This window comes from Cynocephalus volans, chromosome 11 (genome assembly GCF_027409185.1).
Source record: "Cynocephalus volans isolate mCynVol1 chromosome 11, mCynVol1.pri, whole genome shotgun sequence".
Taxonomy (NCBI): domain Eukaryota; kingdom Metazoa; phylum Chordata; class Mammalia; order Dermoptera; family Cynocephalidae; genus Cynocephalus; species Cynocephalus volans.
This window is the reverse complement of record NC_084470.1, coordinates 121,384,878-121,403,988: the sequence shown is the minus strand read 5'-3', so window position 1 is coordinate 121,403,988 and position 19,111 is coordinate 121,384,878. Positions and strand designations below refer to the sequence as shown.

Sequence of the window (19,111 nt, the reverse complement as noted above, 5' to 3'; positions counted from 1 at the left end):
TATATTGTTGTAAATCATACTTATTGTTTATGCCCCCCGCCCCCCCACATTTACCCTAGATTTCTTCTCTCCTTCTGCAAGAGTAATGGTTACTCTGTTGATTTGTTGCCTAGATGATCTGTCCAATGCTGAAAGGTGCGTTCAGGTCCCCCAATATTACTGTAGAGCAGATGCTTCTTCTGTCCCTCTGGAATGAGCTTTGTGGAGATAGATATCCTCTTCTTTTCTCTGGTCTCTGCTGGTGACTTTCCTTGTGTCAGTGCACTCCAGTGTCCGGTGGACCATCTGCACAGTGGTTGTGGTGTCTAGCTGCTTTCGCAGCAGCTGTGGTTACTGTGGTTACTGTGGTGGCTGTGGTGGGCCACCCACATGCAGGTCATGTTTTTGGCATGCTCCTTACCTAGTTGGTGGTGGCAATGGTGGTGTGCCTGGTTGTGGAAGGGGGTCTGGTTTCCGGCCCCATACCTCAGGACCTCAGGCGGGCCCTGTGGCGCTGGCGGTGTGCCTGGTTGTCCGCCCTTTCTGGCTCAGTAGCCCAGGGGACTTCTGGTACTTCTAGGTGTTTTAGGTGTTCTTTGGCGAAATGAGACGTTTACTAGTTAATATCAAACTTTGTCTTTGGGTTTGAGTACTCTGTTTCTTCTTTCAGTTTTGTGTTCGATTATTTGCTGTTCCCACTGCTTAAATTCTGCGCTGGAACTAATTTGTTGTCCTTTGCTTACTTCTAAAGTGGGGAACTTCCTGTGGGGACCAGTACTTGAGCTCTGTGGTTGAGCTAGATTGCTGCTTTGCTGTTGATTCCTTGGGGAAGGCTTTTTGTGCAGCTCGGGTTTTAATGGTTGCCTTTATGGGACTTCCAGTTTTAGTAAAATCCAATGCACCTGGGTTGTATAGAAACACTGGTCTGGGCCTGAATCTTTTATCAAACTGCACCCCATGCAATTCTGTATTCCTGACCAGTCTTCTCTGAGTGGTCCTGTGCTGATTGGGGGGCAGATCAGCTGTTTTTGCTGTGTCCCAGTGTTCTCCCGGTGGGCCTGTCTCCCCCACCGTCGGTGCTGCAAACACTTCCTATGGGATGGGCTGTATGCTGGTCCCTTGCGATGACTCACCGGCCTCTGAGTGGCTCCTTTTTCAGTTGTTGTGGCTCCTTGCTCCTATGTGTGTCCATGGGAATCCTGTTAGTAGTCTTGCTGGCCTGGGGGCCACGAGGGCCCTCTTCTCCCATGCCACCTCCATGCATCTTCATCCGAAGGGCACAGTTGGAGCTTTTGCCGGCTCCTGCTCCATGCACTCAGCAGCTCCAGCCTGGAAGCAGCCAGGGCTTGAAACAGTTGGAGAGGTTTTTTTTTTCCTCTCATCGTGGCTTCTCCTGCCTTCATGCACTCTGTAGGTCTCTCCTCTTCCCCTGAGCTCTAGCGGCCCCGGCTTGGCTGTCGTTGCTTTTTAATAGTTGTAAATTAGTTGATTTGTGGGAGAGAATGACTCTGAGGACCGTCTGTTCCTCCATCTTGACCAGAAGTCTATACTTTTTAAAAACAGATAATCACGTATGTAGCAATAAACTCATACATTTTTTAAAACGTAGTTTTTGCCAAATCACTGTTCGAAGATGTTGAACTAATTTACACTTCCATTAACAGTGTATGGGACCGCCTGATTCTTCCACATCTCTTCTAACACAATGTGTTATGCTTATCAGTCTCTCTGTTTAGTAGATTTTGCTCTTTGCCCTTCTTGATACATTTAAGGATCTTTTTGTAAAGGTCATTGTTTCCCTGTTTCTCTCCTCCATATATTTAAATATCTGAAGTAATGCTGCTGTTTTTTCCTGGGTTTTTAAATCTTAGGCTGCTTATTATGATGAGAGATCCAACACAATGCAGTGTATTAATCAGAGGTTAGTTACTCTCCAGAAGTGCTTTTTCCTTTATTGAACTATTTATTAAACTATGTATAGAAAAGTACCCAAATCATAATCTTATAACTTGAGCAGTTTTCACAAAGTGAATATACTTACCTGACCAGTACCCCAGTTCAAAAAATACAGTGCTACTCTAGTTCAAGAAATACAGTGCTAACAGCATTCTTCCCCCTTCATCCCTTCATTGTCACTAACCACACCCTCAAAGCTAATCACCATCCTGTCTATACTACTGTAGAGAACTTGACATTTTTATCTTTACATAAATGGAATCATACAGGATATGCTGTTTTGTGTCTCGCTTCTTTCATTCTCCATCTGTGGTGTTAAGTGTAGCAGTGTGTTTATTCCTTCTCATTATTGGATGGCATCCTACTGTACACTACAATGTTATTTATCTATTCTAGTATTGAAGTACATTTGAGTTGTTTGCAAAATTCTGCTGCTATTACAAATAGTGTTGTTTTCAACATTCCTTATGCACATCTTTTGGAAAACTATGTAATGTATATATTTCTCTTGAACATGTATCCTATGATCCAGCAGTTTATTCTAGGTGTGCGAGTATTCTTTTTTTTCCCATTCTCCTTTATAAGAGTGAGATAGCTTGGGAAGGATACATACCATCCTTAGTGTGTTACGTGTGCATCTTTTGAGAAGTCAAAATGGGAAAACTTTTCTCAAAGCCTTGGACTCTCAGATTCAAATAATAGCTGCAGTTTATTGAGTCTGTTCTATGTGCTGAGTGCTTCATATATGTTATTTATTCTTCATAAGAAACCAGTTAGATAGCTACTATCATTACTATTTTATAGCTAAGGAAAGTGAGGCTTAGAGGCATTAAGTTGTTCGAGGTCACATGGCCAATAAGTAGTATAATAGAGATTCAAACCCTGTTATCCTTGATTCCGTAATTTTAACTACTATATCAATCCTACTTCTCTAAATTATGTGTAGACATTTAGGGGTTCCAGGATGCTTGTAAGGAGAAAAGAACAGCAGATAAAGTGCTCCCTTCATCTCTCTACCATGCCTAAAGTATGTCTCTTTCTGCATCCGCTCTTCTGCTAAAAATTGTCTCATTTGCCTCAGATTTTTGAGATCTACGTGAATTTTGAAAACAAATTATCAAATAATACAGTTCTCACTTCAGCTTTTATTTGAAAACAATGTGATTTTCCTTCTTACAGAAAAAACGCAGTGAAATTCCTTGTTATTGGGAAAACCAGCCACTGGGGTGTCAAAAACTAAACTGTGCTTTCCATCACAACAGAGGACGTTATGTTGATGGCCTTTTCCTACCTCCAAGCAAAAGTGAGATCAGTTTTTAATTTTAAAAGAATATTTACTGTTAAATGTTATTATTAAAGTACTTTTTATACATTGCCTTCTTTCATTCAGTCTAGTAAGAGGGCAGTATTATTTCCACTTTACTGATGAGAGAACTAAATCTCATTAAATGATTTGTACATGGTCATATAACCAAATGTTTCTTGGCATGCCAGTTTAGATTACTATAACTTATTTCATTTCCCATTTTCTTAGACCCATACAGGTTTTCAGAAGAAACTTGATTCTCCAAGGCAGGGGTTGATAAATCTGGTCATCCACCTGTTTTGTAAAATAAAGTTTTATTGGAATGTAGCCTTGCTCATTTATTTACATATTTTCTATGGCCAGTTTTATGTTACTACTGCAGTGTTGAGTAGTTGAGACAGAGACCATATGGCCCACAAAGCCTAAAATATTAACTCTCTGGCTCTATAGAAAAAATTTGCCAACCCTGCTCTAGGCTGTTTTCTAAAATAAAACTTACACTCTACAAAAAGCTAGTATTTATTTCCAAAGTCCCTTTCAGAGTAATTCACTAGTGGAATTATTAGCCATTTAAAAGCCACGTCTGCTATGTGATTAAAATTTGTTGGCTACATCTTTTCACCTCTAAAGGAAGAGAGTAGGCTCACTGCTTTCTGGTTTGGATGAAATAATGTTATCTGCTATCTTTTAAGAGTTATTTTTTTTTTTGAGCAGAAAGCCTAGAATTTCAATATTAAAATTAAATGTCTAGAATTTGCAAGTAGGTACTAAGCATTTAGCCTTCTGTTCTATGTTTTGAGTGCCTTTGACTGTGTTTATTTACGGTGAAGTTATTAAAGCACATTTTACCTCCCTGTGAGTTCAGACTTAAATGGGAAAATCAGGTGAATAGACATAAGGAAAATGCTCCACATTTATTATAGATGGACAGAGATTTTTGATGAGTTGGGATTACTGTATCTTCTGTTTTTAATTTGTGACTGATTTTGTATGTTTAGCTGTGTTGCCCACTGTGCCTGAATCACCAGAAGAGGAAGTGAAGTCTAGCCAGCTCACAGTTCAACAGAATAAATTGTCTGTCCAGTCTAATCCCTCCCCTCAGCTGCGGAGTGTTATGAAAGTAGAAAGTTCCGAAAATGTTCCTAGCCCCACACATCCACCTGTTGTAATCAATGCTGCAGATGATGATGAAGATGATGATGGTAAGTTTTAGTTCTTTCTTTAAGACAGGTTCACATAGTGAATCAGAATCAGAATTAAAGTTCTAGACCTGTTTTTAATTGTGAATTTGCCTTGAATGTTGGCATATAGATCAGTTTTCTGAGGAAGGTGATGAGACCAAAATACCTACCCTGCAGCCAACTCCTGAAATTCATAATGGATTACGAGTGGCTTCTGCTCGAAAACCTGGGGTCAATTTAAAGCAAGGTAAGAGTGTGCTATATTGGTGCTAAATTTTACGGCACTATTGGACGTGTCCAAACTATTTTAACTACCTTTGAAATTTAGTTCACAATCATCGATCTCCCTCTTTCCTCCCCCATACTACACACATATACTTACACATGCTTTCTCTTGATATTCAAAAAATGTTTGAATGCCTGGTGTGTACAGATAAAATGCAAAGGTGAAAAAGTTCCTTACGTGATTTCTATTTGGGTTTCTTAGGCGAATGTTTGAATTTTGGAATAAAAACTCTTGAGGAAATTAAATCAAAGAAAATGAAGGAAAAATCCAAGAAGCAAGGTGGTAAGTCGTCACAAGTTTTGGCAAGGATGGTTGTGTGCTGCTAGAGAATAAGAATAACGACACTTCTGGAGGCAACAGCCATAATGAGCAAATAGATTTTGATTTCCGTGGCTTGTGAAATACAGCCTTATTTAAATTATGATTGCAGGGCTGGCCCATGGCTCACTTGGGAGAATGTGGTGCTGATAACACCAAGGCCAAGGGTTCGGATCCCTATATAGGGATGGCCGGTTAGCTCAATTTAGAGAGCATGGTGCTGACAATACCAAGTCAAGGGTTAAGATCCCCTTACTGGTCATCTTTTAGGAATAAATAAATAAATAAATAAATAAATAAATAAATAAATAAATAAATCATGATTGCTTTTTTAATTCATTGCAGCTGTGTTTCAGAGCTGTTCAGAGCTAGGCACATATAATAAAGAACCTGAAAGAACTTACATATCTTGGGAGATACAACTCTAAAGAACACCATATAAGAACCATATTGAAAGAAAAATGTTCATTTTGTAGTATGAGTTTTTCCTCAAGAACTGCTAGGATTTTCTTCTGGAGCTTGCCTTAACCCGGTTGATAAATATTTCCAATCCTAAAAATTATATAGTGCGAAATATAGTATATGTAGAGACAAATGATTGGTTCTAAGAACCCTCATTAAAGCTTGTTCTATAGGAAACTTGGAGTTATATTTTGCAGATGATTAAGTTTAGATGGAAAAGGTTGAATTGACACACATGCTGGCTAGTGTACTTCTGGGCTTAACTTTAGGATAGTGTCAGACTTACTGTAAATAAAAGGTTGAGTGCCTAAGTCGCTCAAAACAATTTTATATTTTGTTTTCACATTGTGCCAAAGGCTCTCCCTACCACTACCCCATTTTGCTGTAGGCAGACAAATGCAGAAAGGCTGATTGACTTGTAGTCATATAGTGGTGTGTATTGGACTTAACTGGTCACAAAAACAAAATTTCTTGACTTGAGAAAGCTTTATTTTCCATAAATTATTTGCTGTTCTTTGACTTGCCTTATTCAGAAGGTTCTTCAGGAGTTGCCAGTCTTTTACTCCAACCTCAGCCCATTCCAGGTCCTGAAAAGGAGAACGTCCGGACTGTGGTGAGGACAGTGACTCTGTCCAGCAAACAAGGTAAGGTATAGGTAGGTCTTAGAATTGTCAGGCTTCTACTTTTATATAATTGGGAATGCAAAATCCGTGGGTGATTTTTTACTTTGATGGACTTGCAGGAAGACGTTAGTATGTTGATTGAATATGGATGAAAAGAAAAGTCGGTGCATTTGACTGTACTAGTTAAAATGTTGAAAGTCTTATTCAGGCAGCCCTCACATTTATGTATATTTAATTTTTACATTTACTGTTTATACACATTCAGCAAATTTATTTACTTCCCATTATGGGTGAAGAACTATGGTGAACCCTTTGAGTTGAAGAAAATTGTGAAAGCCTTTCACTTAATAGTTTTAAACCTAATAAGGGATATCACAGTAATTAATTATAGTACACAGCGAGTAATACTTAATGATAGTAAGTATAGTGTACAAAAAATATACATATATATATTTATATATGTTAGTGGCTGAATGGTTCGGGGATCTGAACCCTTGACCTTGGTGTTATAACACTACTCTAAGCAACTGAGCTAACTGGCCAGCCCCAGTATACAAACGTATTTAAATGTTTGTGCCATTCAAACAAAAAAGAATCAGAAGAAAGAAAGCTCACAATTCTTGCTGGGGTGATAAAGAAAGTTATATAGGAGAATTAGCATTGGAATAGTGTACGATTTCATTGAACCTCTCAAAGTGCATAAACAAAAGTACAGCTTGGATTTTATAACCAATTGGTTAAGAACACGATCTGTATCCTTCTGCTTGGCCACTTTTAATAATTAGGACTGTGCTATCACTTCCATTTGGGCTGTACATTTGGCTGTTTAAATTATTAATTCGACAGTCTTCCTTAAGACTGAGACCTGATTTTCGAGAGATTTTCTGTGTGAGCTCATACTAATAACAGAACATAATTTGTACCCATTAGTAGTTACTGAATACAGAAAGATTGGCTAATGGTAAAGAAATTCTGTTTTTGCCATTTCAGAAGAACCCTTGGTTAGATTGAGTCTTACCGAGAGATTGGGGAAACGAAAATTCTCAGTAGGTGAGATAAGTTTTATGCATATCTTTTGTTTTCTGCTTGTTTGTGTATTAACATGATACCTTCTGCAAACTCCATTTATACATTTATCCTGTCAGTATTGCCTGTCCTCCTGTATTCTTGGGTAAAGCACTTAGAAAATTTTCTCATGTTTTTTCATGTATACATTATACCTTTTATTGAAGTTACAGAAATTTAGTGTTACAATTTAGATTTATGATCATGACCAAGTTTTTAGAATGTATTAGGTTTAAAAAACAGTAAAGAATTCCTCTGTTTCTTTAGACAATTTATTTATTTATCTATCTAGCTATTTATTTATTTATTTATTGCAGTTATCTCAAAATAAAAAGTTTAATTAAAAGATTTACATATCAAAACTGATGCAAGTTCTTCTATAAGTTTTGAAGTTGGAAGCTTATTTTTTATTTTTCTTTATGAGGCTGTCTCCTTTACTTGGTTGGCTTTTCTTCAAGGGATTGTATTTTTCAGCCTCTTATAGCTGTGGCCCTTAAGAAGAAACATGCTGATTATTCTCTTACACTGGCAGGAATACCAGGAGCCCCAGCTATGCTGGGGAAAGAGAAGTAGTTGATCCTACGCAGAGAGACTCTTTAGACAAATTTAAATTTGAGATTTTTAGAGTAGAAAAAAGTGTCTGTTTAGTAGAATTTGGGTTCTTCAATTATCGATGCTATTTTATGTTAAGGGAATTACTTTACAATATTACTGAATTGTTGTGTACCTACCCTAATGTGTCTAAAAAAATTATTTCGAAAATCTTTTCTAACTTCAGAGGTTCCTTCATACTGTTTTAAATGTGCTTAAAATGAAACCTTATCTTCATTTCGTCTTTTCTTTGATACTATTCTCACTGCCCTATCTTCAAAACTGTTCTGAACTTAGTAATATTTCAAGTGTCAGTCAGAAAATGTGAATGTATTATTGAATCAGTTACGTAGTTATTGCCATAAGTAATACAATGTTAGTGATTAAGTTATGCCTATAAATGAAGTAAATCTAATATGAGATTTGCTGTGGGTCACTGTCAATTTCTGCTCTCAGTTTAACATTTTCTGCACTGAGCTCAAAGTCAGAAAGGTTTAAATTACTTGCCCAAGGTTATATTCAGATGACTACATTATAGATTATTCAATCATTTCTGAAAAGAAAGCTTAGAAGAGAACACAAATGAGATATTCTTTAGAAGTCTTTTCTATCTATATTTCAAGAATCAATACCAGTTCTAGATTTTAAGAGCACAATTTGGTTATCTCATCATGTATTTAGAGCATAAGAAAGGCCAGGTTTCTAAAAAGTGAGACTTTCACCTTTGATAAAACTGATGTAGAGATTTTAGGTTAAAAAAAAAAACAACAACAAATAAGCTATTTAAATGTCAGCATACATGTAAACTTTGTGATTTTTGGTTTCATATTTAAATTATAAATGTAAGGAAAGAGAAAATTATACTCTGTGTAGGGTCTTTTCAAGTTTTAAATGAGACGCTGCAAAGAATATAACTTCAGTCTAGCAATCCAAAACAGTTTTTAAAAACTGGTGACATTTAAACAACTTGTATTAAACAGTGTAATACAATAAACTGGAGTCGGGAAATTTAAGTTACATCTTGGCTCTATCACTACCTAGTTGGTGACTTGGCTAAGATACAGAATCTTTGAGAACTTTAGATTTCTTACCTGGAAGTGAAGAGAAGTACTATATGCTCTTCCTTTCATAGGAAAACTTGAAATTTTATAATTCTTTTATTGTCCTCTTTATCATCCCAGGTTTATTTAATATGAATCTGAACTGGCCAGTTAAGATTTTTTTGGTACATGAAGATTTTTCACATTTCTAATTCTGAACTTCAGCCTCACCCAGGGATTATGATTCTCCATTTGTAGTTTTAGTCAGTTATTTGGTAAATGTTCGTTTGTGCATTCTAATTTTTTGTCCCTTCTCCTACTCCTTTTTTCTGGAACATTTTTACTCCTTCTCTAACATTGAGCTTTAAGGAAACTGGTGAAAGAACACGTCATATAAATGCAGAAAATTTATAAAATTATTCTACGTTGTGTGCTGTTGCTTATATTTCTTGACCTTGCTGAGAATTGACTAGAAATGTTAAACTAAGTTTCCTGTTTGTAGGTGGTGACAGTGATCCTCCATTAAAACGTAGTCTTGCACAGAGGTTAGGGAAGAAAGTTGAAGCTCCAGAAGCTAGCATTGACAAAACTCCAAAGAAAGGTACCTTTGTTCTAATACACTTGTTTCTTGAAATGTTAACCACTATGGTTTGTCATTTTTTGTTCAGGTAAATTAGGTTATTATCTCTAGTGTGTTTTATTCATTTAACAAACATTTGAGTGCTTACTCTGCTAGATTCTGGGTAGTTACCATCGAACAAGATAAACATCACACTCCTCAGAAGCTTGTAATATAATGGCAGGTAAGAATAATTATAAATATTGTGATAAATTCTGTGAGAGAAAAAAGTATGTGGTGCTATGGTAACACATAGGATGGGCACCTAATATTACCATCTGTTAGAGAAAGGTTCACAGAGGAAATGATGTTGAAGTTTAGACCTGAAACATCAGTTAAAAAATTAGCCAGCTAAAGCTGGAGATCCAGGTTCAGAGAAAGTAATCCCTGCAAAGGCACAGAGCTAAGAATGCATGATGTGCTCGTGGAACTGAGTATGGCTGAAACATAGAATTGGAGTGAAGAGCATGGTGACCAGACAGGAAGGAGGAACTGGGATCATTTGAGTCATGTTAGAGAGTTTGGGCTTGTCCTAAGATATTAACAAACCATTGAAACAGTTTAAGCAGGGATCAAGGGCTCACATTTGCATTTTAGAACCATTACCTTGCCTGCAATATGGGGAAAGATAAGAAGGGGACAAGTGTGCTGGTTGGGATTTAAGTTAGCAGCCTGTTCAGATAATACAAAGAAGAGGTAGTGGCATAGATTTAGTGTTTTAGAAGTTGATGTGGAGAGATGTGGACTAAGTCATTAGCTGTTTGGGAGTTAGAATGGTTTATAGTTGAAGGAGAGAAAGAAGTTAAGAATTGGGTTCTTTTCTCTCCCTTATATGACTTGCAGTGAAACATTGGGATTAATTACTAAAGAATAGGTGTTTTTTCTTATTGTGTTTAGTTTTAACTTTTCTTGAAGATCAAAAGCTTTTCACTTTTCTTCTGACCCAAGAAGCTTTTATGAGTAGACATTCCTGTTTGGGGGCTTCCTTGCATTCTCAAAGCAAGCAGAAGTTATTCTTATTTTGCCAGATTCCCTTCCCCCTTGCCTATCAATCATATTGATTCTTGTAAACTAAAGAGCATATTTCAAATAGATTTGGGGGGGGAATCTTTTGATGCCAATAAGATTTCAGAAGGTTGTGTAGTAACAAAATTATTTCCCTGAATTCAGTAGTTTTTGCTTTTTAGATCTAAAAAGTTTTTTTTTTTTTAAGCTTTCCAGAATGCTCTAGGGAATCCATGATTCACATAAATCTGTTCTGTGGAGAAGGAAAATTTAAGACCTTGAGAGTTGTTTTTTTTTAAACATATGCATTAGAAGAGAAGTGTAGCCTAGTTTGTGGACTTTGAAAAAGATATTTGACCTATAAGAAGTCTCAACTTTTGGCTTTTGAAATTCACTTTACAGTTCAAGTATCCAAGTCTCTGAAGGAGCGATTAGGCATGTCAGCTGTTCCAAACAATGAGGAGGCGACAGGTAAGTAAATTCTAAGACCAAGGTCTAATATTTTTTTCTTGCCATAAGAGTCTGCTTTTTCTCTGATTTACTTATTGCAGTTAAGTTAGTTAGGACTTATGTTTTTTTGTTCTTTGTGGTTCTCATTTTTCAATTGTGAGATATAACTACATAAGTGTATGTATAGATACAGTTTAAGGAATAATAAGATGAACATCCATATACTCAATCATCTATTTTTTGTAATGCCTTGCTGGATTCATTTTGATGCTTTTTGTGTAGGATTTTTAATTTTTATATTTATATTTACAAATGATGTTAACCTACACTCTTTTTTATTCCATCCTTATCTGATTTTTATATTAATCATAAAAAGGGGGTATAATATTGGACATTCTTATTCTTTTGTAGGCAACCAGAATTTATTCTCCATAAATTTTTAGGATTTTCTCTTTATCTGTCCCTGTAGCTGCAGCTTCACTATTGTGGATCTAAACATGGATATTTTTGTTCATTCTGCCCAGTATTCTGGGCCCTTTAAATCTGAGGACTTGTGTTTTTTAGTTCTAGAAAATATTCCTCTAATTTCTTTGAGTATGTCCTCCCCACCTTTGTTTTTGTCTTCATCTTATGAAATTCTTCTTAGACAGATGTTGGAATTTTGGGACATATGCTCCATATGTCTCTTGACTTTGTCTTTATATTTTCCATCTCTTTGTTTTTTGCCTCACTGTCTATGAGCTTTGTTCAGCTTTGTTTTCTAGGTCACAAATTGACAAATGTTTTTTCTGTAAAGGGTCAGGCTTTGTGGTCCACAGTCTCTGTTGCAGTTACTCAACTCTGCCATTGTAGTGTGAAAGCAGCCATATGTGATATGTAAATGAATTATTTTGACCATGTTTCAACAAAACTTTATTTACAAAATTAGGCATTGGTCAGATTTGGCCCATGGACTATCGTTTACCTACCCTGTTCTAGATGGCTGATTTTGGACCAGCCTTATCTTTTTTATTATTCAGTACTACTGGTGAATTAATTTTGGCACTTGTGTTTTTATTTTACAAGAACTTTTTTTGTTCTCTGATATCTCCTTTCACAGCCTGATTTCAGGCTGTTTTGGGGCTTCTAATATGAATGGTTTTTTTTTAACTTTGTATGTGTATATTATTTTGGCTTCTTAACCACTTTTCTTTGTTTATTTTGTTCATTTTTAATGTTGTTTTTCCATAGTTGTAAGTATCTGACCTGGGTTTCCTCTGTGGTTCAAGAGGCCTCTTTCCCAAGTACCCTCTCCTGACTGGGAGACTTGATTTATCTCTAGCTAAGTGGGGAGGCTATACTAAAAGGCAGCTTGTTGTGATTGCAGGTTGGAAGGCTGGGGACCCACGCAATTGCCACAGTTAGAAACTTTATTGTCAGAGTGGAAGTAACTTCTCTTTTTCTGGCCTTGTTTATCTCCTCCTTCCCCCTCACCCCTTTTTTGTCTGCTTGGCATTTGTGAAACCCTAGAATTTCCATGCTCTACTTCTCTGCATCCTCTAACACGCTCATAATGTATTCTTTTTGGGCAGACTGTCCTCTTTTTAGGGAGCAGTTCTCAGGAGAAGGTTGACTGGCCCAACTGTTCTATTGGCAGTCCTTAAATTTCTGCCCTTAGAGTTATCCTGAGCCCACCATTGCTTTTCATACTAGTTGACCTAAGTTTGGCGGTTTCCTTTGGCTCTATTGGGAAAGAATAGGTCTCACCCCTACAGTTAAAACTATTCTTTTTTCCACTTTTCTGTAAATTTGGACATCTGTTTTATGTCTCAGAAATTCTTCAAGATTTATTCTCTTGCAGTGGCATCCTTGTTTCTCATTGCTAGTCTGGATTATTTTTAATGTCTTCTCTATCAGTGAAATTTTGGTACGGGAGGGAAACGTGGTTTCCATGTCACCATTCACATCGTACTTTCTTGGAGTGGTAATTTGGAGATCAGTCTGCCATCTTGAAATGGAAGTATTTATAAATTTATCAAAAAATTTAAAGAAATAATTCAGTAAACGTTTGAGTGCTTCCTTTGTAACATGCTGTACTAAAATATTGCAGGTAACTAAATATAGTCATTGTTTTCATGAAGTGTTTGTTTTTAATCTTTCATTAAAAGCTGGTATTCAATGATTACATGTGTATGTGTATACTCCAAACTATTCTTGTTTATTCCACATCACTTCATTATTTCTTTTCTTAGTCCTTCAGTAGTTAGAACAATCCTATCTGTAAACTGAAATTTGCTCTTTATTTTAAACAGAAGTAAAATGATTAACGTATCACTAAAAATAGCTCTTCAGTGGCATGCCAATCCTTAGGCCTTTCCCATTTTTCTTCTCTCTTGTCACCTATTCTACTTCCCTTTCATCCTATAAATACCACTTCCTCTGAAAAGTTTCCCATAACCAATTCCTAGACAAAGGTAAGTATTCTTGCTATATGTTCGTGTAGCATTATACTTCTTTATCAAAGCAGTTATTATTACCATACTTTGTTGTTTGTTTAATTTTTGGTCTGTTGACTGAAGACTACATGTGGACAGAGATTGTATTTTGCTTACCATTATATTTCTAGTACAGTGTCTAGCACGTGTTTATGTCTATGAGTGAGTGGAAGAATTTATTGCTATTTTTATTGATAAGATTTTTAATGACAGATTTCTTTAATTAGTAAGTGGCTTTCAAGTTTCTCAGGAATAAGCTTCCGAATAGAAATACAAATCAGAAATTTTTGCCTCCTAAGAGTTTTCCTTGAGGGTCACTGCCTGAAACATGCAGTTACCTAATATTGAAATTCAAACTGATGTTATACTTTTGATCATTTTAATTGCCTGCCTAAATGATACCTCTCTATTAGATTGTCTGATCCAAGAATAGAGAGATCATAGTTATTAAGAGATGAACTCTAAATACAATGGTATGTTTTTCCCCCATGAAAACAGAGAGGGTTAATACAGTTGGCGAGATCCATGTGAAGACATTAGAAGAAATTCTTCTTGAAAGAGCTAGTCAAAAACGTGGAGAATTACAGACTAAATTCCAGACAGAAGTACCTTCAAAAGCTGATGATTCTACTTCAGGAACAAGAAACTCCTCCACTATTCGAATCAAAACTTTCTCTGAGGTCCTCGCTGAAAAAAAACATCGGCAGCATGAAGCAGAGAGACAGAAAAGCAAAAAGGATGCAACTTGCATCAAGCTAAAAACTGATAGTGAAATTAAAAAAACAGTGGTTTTGCCTCCCATAGTTGTCAACAAAGTACAGTCAGAGGAGCCTGCAGGTAGAGCAAAGTCTATGCAGGAAGTGCACATCAAGACGCTGGAGGAAATTAAATTGGAGAAGGCATTGAGGGTGCAGCAGAGCTCAGAGAGCAGCACCAGCTCCCAGCCTCAACCTGAGGCCACCCTGGGGACAAGGCGGCTGCTCCGAATTACCAAACGAACAGGTAACAAGAGAACCTGGTCTGTGGTATCACTTCCTGAGATAATATTCCAAAGGACAGTGTTCCACAGGATTTTCCTAGACTTCTTTGAGAACTTTTTTTTACTCAGGTAACTTTGAAAACCACTGTATTAAATGAAGTTAAGCTGTTTCTTTACAGCAGCATATATAGACCTTTGATATTTTACTGTGCATTTTGAGACTTTATGAGGATGGGTATTTATCCACAAATCTATTTGTCTTATCTTATTACTTTCATTAAGAACAGTTTTGTTTAACTTCATCTGTTATAAAGTCGCAGCCTAGGCTGACCAGTTATTAGCTCAGTTGGTTCGAGTGCCACCTTGTAACATCAAGAGTTTGAAGCCCCGTACTGGCCAGCCACCAAAAAAAAAAAAAAGGTCGCAGCCTAAATGAAACAACTAATGGTGTCTTTAATGTGAATATAGGTGCAAAAGAAGAGAAGAAACTTCAGGAAGGAAGTGAAGTTGCTTCTCAGAGCACTGTTACTAGAACAGAGACTAAAGAGGTGAGTTTATTGAAGATCATTGTATAGTTTCATTTATGACAAACAAAGGCTAAATTTATGGTAAAATGTACTTTTTATTTTTCACTTATAGTAAAAAATATATATATATTTTTAATTGGCCATTAATATTTTTAAACCGAGTTATTTCCCCTGCCTTTGAGAGTTATGCTGTGTTTTTTCAAAACTTGGGAATTTTTATTTTTTAAAAGCACGAACAAACCCTTTAATTCTGCAACTGAGATGTAACCACCATTAGTTTTTTCATGGATTTACTTCAAGCCTTTTGTTTATATATGTATGCATATGAACTTGTTTGATGTTTAATTCATGTTTAGAATGTAATTGAGAACTCTTTAGTATATCATTTTGCAGCCTGCTTTAACTTTACCATATTAATAATTCTTTAAGATGTTTGTTTTTACTGACCACATAATATTTTATTATATAAGTATGTTATATGAATATTAAGAGATGAACTTCAAGTACAATAACATGTTTTCCCCCCATGAAAACAGAGAGCGTTAATAAAGTCTGTTTCTAGACTTCAGGTTTTGTTTTGCACAATAATAAATAAGATAATATCTCTGTATATAAATCTTTGTGCAAGTGTCTGAAGGTTTAGAAGTCATTAGTATTTGACTTAGGGTCATGGTTTTCTAGCCTATAGAATCTGGGTATTTTATTGTTTCACACATCTTTCATTCTACTCTTTCATCTGTAGCAGGGTGTTGTCTGTTTAATATCAAGTATAGAACTTTTCTCCCAGGTTCTGGATCATGTCAAACTGCTTAACTTAGATGGTAACCCAGTACTTTATAAATAATAATCACCAGATATGCATAGGTTATTAGAGGTGTTAGATTTTAATTCTGTCACGTAAATTTTTCCACAGGCTTCAGGTGAGACCATAGCAGTTGACATCAATAAAATCCAAGTCAAGAGATGTGAGACCATGAGAGAGAAGCACATGCAGAAACAGCAGGAGAAGGGAGCCTCACAGAAGGAAAAATCAGTCTTGACACCCCTTCAGGGAGATGTAGCCTTTTACAATACCCAGGTGGCAGAGAAACCAGCACTCACTGCTGTGCCAGGCATCACACGGTACTTGACCAAGCGGCTTCCCACAAAGTCATCCCAGAAGGCAGAGGTAGAAACCTCAGGGATTGGGGACTCACTATTGAATGTGAAATGTGCAGTGCAGACCTTGGAAAAAAGGGGTAAAGGTGAGTGTTTTTTATAGTATATCTTGCTGTGGGATATCAAAATTATCAAGTTTCAGTAACTCCCTGGCAACAGTTAGGTTGCATTTCATTTGCCTTGAGTATAGGCATAGTACTGTATAGTAGTATGTCTGATATTATTATACAGAAACAAAACTAGATGAATTTCTTCCTCGGAATTTAAGATTACTGTTTAAAAAGTTTTGTCTAAAACTTTTTGTGGTACATCTTTCCTCTTACTTTGAAGAAGAGAAACACCAGAGAATAGAACAGAAACAAATTCGAGAGCCATGGAAAGGGGTTATTTGAGCATGTATATCTATGTGATGACCACCTGTAACACAAATTGCCTCTGGATCATTCAGTCTGTATTTATTTGTTAGTTTTTTATTTTTTGTGGTATTTCTAGTACTGAAGGAATTTTGATATTCTGAGTTTTCTCCATGTAAAAGAGAGATTATTCTAGCTGTTAATAAGATATTTTCTGTCCCTTGTAGCTAAACCCAAAGTGAATGTGAAGCCATCTGTGGTTAAAGTTGTCTCATCCCCCAAATTGGCCACCAAACGTAAGGCAGCGGAGGTACATCCTGCTGTCATTGCAGCTGTGAAGCCACTCAGCTCCAGCAGTGTCCTGCAGGAAAGCCCAGCCAAAAAAGCAGCTGTGGTAAGAAGTAGCTCTATTTCCATGGTGCTTTAGTCTCTCTGTTGTAGAAGGAAAGAGTAAGTCTCTGCTAGCTCTCTATCTATATCTGTGTGTAATACTTGTTGCCGTTTACTAAGTATTTTAGTTGTTTAGATTGTTACTATATTTCACATTTACAGTAGACACTTGGGAAATGTCAGGACAGGAGTTTTTGAAAGTTTATTTTGGGGTGGCAAAATATTTTGCTTATTTGTACATCCAACTTTTAGGTTATTGATTATTAGATTCCCAGGTTTAAAGAATGTTGGCCATGATTTTTAAGAAAGCAGCAAAAGAAAATGAATATGCTCAAATAAAAAGGCTTATTTTCCCACTGAATTACTGTACTCTTCTTTTTATAGGCTGTTGTCCCACTCCTGTCTGAGGACAAATCAGTCACTGTGCCTGAGACAGAAAAACCTAGAGACAGGTAATACCTTGTAATTCTTTTTAACCAAACTTTAGGCCACTATTACTGTTTATGCTCTGAGAATAACACAGATAAATAACTTTAAACATTTACTGTTTAGCCATATCTAATAAATCTGCTGAACTTCAAATTAATTGCAAGAAAGCATGAAATTCTGCGTTGTCGTTGAAACTCCTTTAATGCTGTTGTTTATATTTTGCCTATATCTAAAAGATGTTAATTAACACTTGGCCAAATTCTATTTTTTCTTTTTTTGGCAACTGGCCAATACAGGGAAGTAAACCTTTGACCTTGGAGTTTGGGCACACTCTAACCGGTTGAGCTCACTAACTCTTTGTGTTGGGACTGGGTGGTTCAGCCAACCATTGAAAAGGGGCAGTTTTCTAATAATCTTTATTTTTCTTACAGTCTTGTGCTGCCTGCAACTCAGTTCCCTTCAGATCTCTCACCTTCGGAGGTATCTGGCCCTTCCTCATCTCAAGTGGCCACGAAAACTCGCCGACTCAGTACTGCCTCAACAGGAAAGCCCCCTCTCTCTGTGGAGGATGATTTTGAGAAACTAATATGGGAGATTTCAGGAGGCAAATTAGAAGCTGAGATTGACCTGGATCCTGGGAAGGATGAAGATGACCTTCTGCTTGAGCTATCAGAAATGATTGATAGCTGAAGGTGGTAGTGAGAACACTTAAAAACAAACAAAAACTCACCAAAAAACTGGACTTAGTTTCATCTATTATAACATTTACCTGAGATGATCATTTCTTTAGTCTAGAATTTGCCCCAAATCGGAAGTATACCTCTGGATTATCTGTATATGTCCTGGATTCCTTGGAGTCAGATTTTTAGTCACTTGATAACCATTTTGTCCACTTGGTACCATTGTTTAAGCATCTTTCAGAAAAAATTTCTGTTGTACCTTTCTCTCCACAAAATAGAGACTAAGAGGGAGATAAAGTGAAAGTGCAAGAGAACTTAATGACTCCTTGAGGTGTTTGTCGGTTTTGACTTTTCCCCCCTTTGTTGTATTCTTTCTTTTATGTGTTGTCTTAATGTACTTATATTACCTGAGTTGGAAATGGATGAAGACAGCTGCTACCATTAAGGACCAAATTTCATGCTACCACTAAATGAAAAAAAATCCATTCAGTCTGTGTTAAATTGTATGTCTTTTTAAAGATATTTGGAGATTCACCTAAGCTTTAATGAGGGCTGAGCAGCTCAGGAGGCCTGTAACATGGACATAACTCTTTGGACCTGACTTTGATGCTTCTGCTGCTCTGCAAGCCTCTGAAGAGCAATATCTAATTTATTATTACTGTAATTTTTTTAAGGCTTTAAAGTGCCTCAGGGATCCCCTGAAACTAATTTTCTATTTCTGGGATTCCCTGGATTCTTTATAAGAGATGGCAAAATGATTAGAGGAATTCTTTAAAAGTTGTCCCTTCTCTTAATACTTGCCTCCTACTGGCACTGACTTATCACAGGGACAAAAATTGGTTAATTTTTTATTTTTAACTCTCCCAGTAAACTCCTCTTGTATTTATTTGGTGCCCTTTTTTAGCCACCTGAGAGAAAAAAATGCACTCACTCAAGCTGCCAATATTTATCTATGGACCATAGCAGTACACTGAATTGTACTGTAGCAGGGATTTTGAGATACTCTGGAGGTGTATTGTATACCTTCCAGTTTTCTTCATTTCTGAATTGAAATTTTGTTTTCTTGATGTTGGTCTCCTTCATATCACCTCAAGGTTTAGACTTGTGAAAGAGCAAGTATGATGGGGATAATAGTCTTAGAAGGAGACAAAATTGTACATAATTGGAAGGAGGAGGAAAGGAGTATTTGTCCATTTTGATATTTTGCTGTAGGTGGCCAGTTTTGTTTCTCATCGGGAAA

General features: G+C 36.5%; 1 protein-coding gene across 5 annotated transcripts in view; it reads left to right on the top strand.

Moving 5' to 3' along the window:
* The window catches only part of ZC3H11A (zinc finger CCCH-type containing 11A), a 39,874-nt gene extending 21,689 nt beyond the window's left edge, over positions 1-18,185 (top strand). For all 5 annotated transcript variants that reach the window (XM_063113581.1, XM_063113579.1, XM_063113582.1 and 2 more), the window contains 14 exons: positions 3,115-3,238; positions 4,240-4,443; positions 4,553-4,669; positions 4,910-4,990; positions 6,022-6,132; positions 7,102-7,161; positions 9,310-9,408; positions 10,834-10,902; positions 13,854-14,357; positions 14,803-14,882; positions 15,775-16,105; positions 16,600-16,766; positions 17,147-17,214; positions 17,623-18,185. In XM_063113581.1, coding sequence (XP_062969651.1) covers positions 3,115-3,238; positions 4,240-4,443; positions 4,553-4,669; positions 4,910-4,990; positions 6,022-6,132; positions 7,102-7,161; positions 9,310-9,408; positions 10,834-10,902; positions 13,854-14,357; positions 14,803-14,882; positions 15,775-16,105; positions 16,600-16,766; positions 17,147-17,214; positions 17,623-17,881 — 2,274 coding nt within the window. In that variant the 3' untranslated portion in view covers positions 17,882-18,185. The remainder of the gene's footprint in view (positions 1-3,114; positions 3,239-4,239; positions 4,444-4,552; positions 4,670-4,909; positions 4,991-6,021; positions 6,133-7,101; positions 7,162-9,309; positions 9,409-10,833; positions 10,903-13,853; positions 14,358-14,802; positions 14,883-15,774; positions 16,106-16,599; positions 16,767-17,146; positions 17,215-17,622) is intronic.
* Positions 18,186-19,111: the final 926 nt, after the last annotated feature.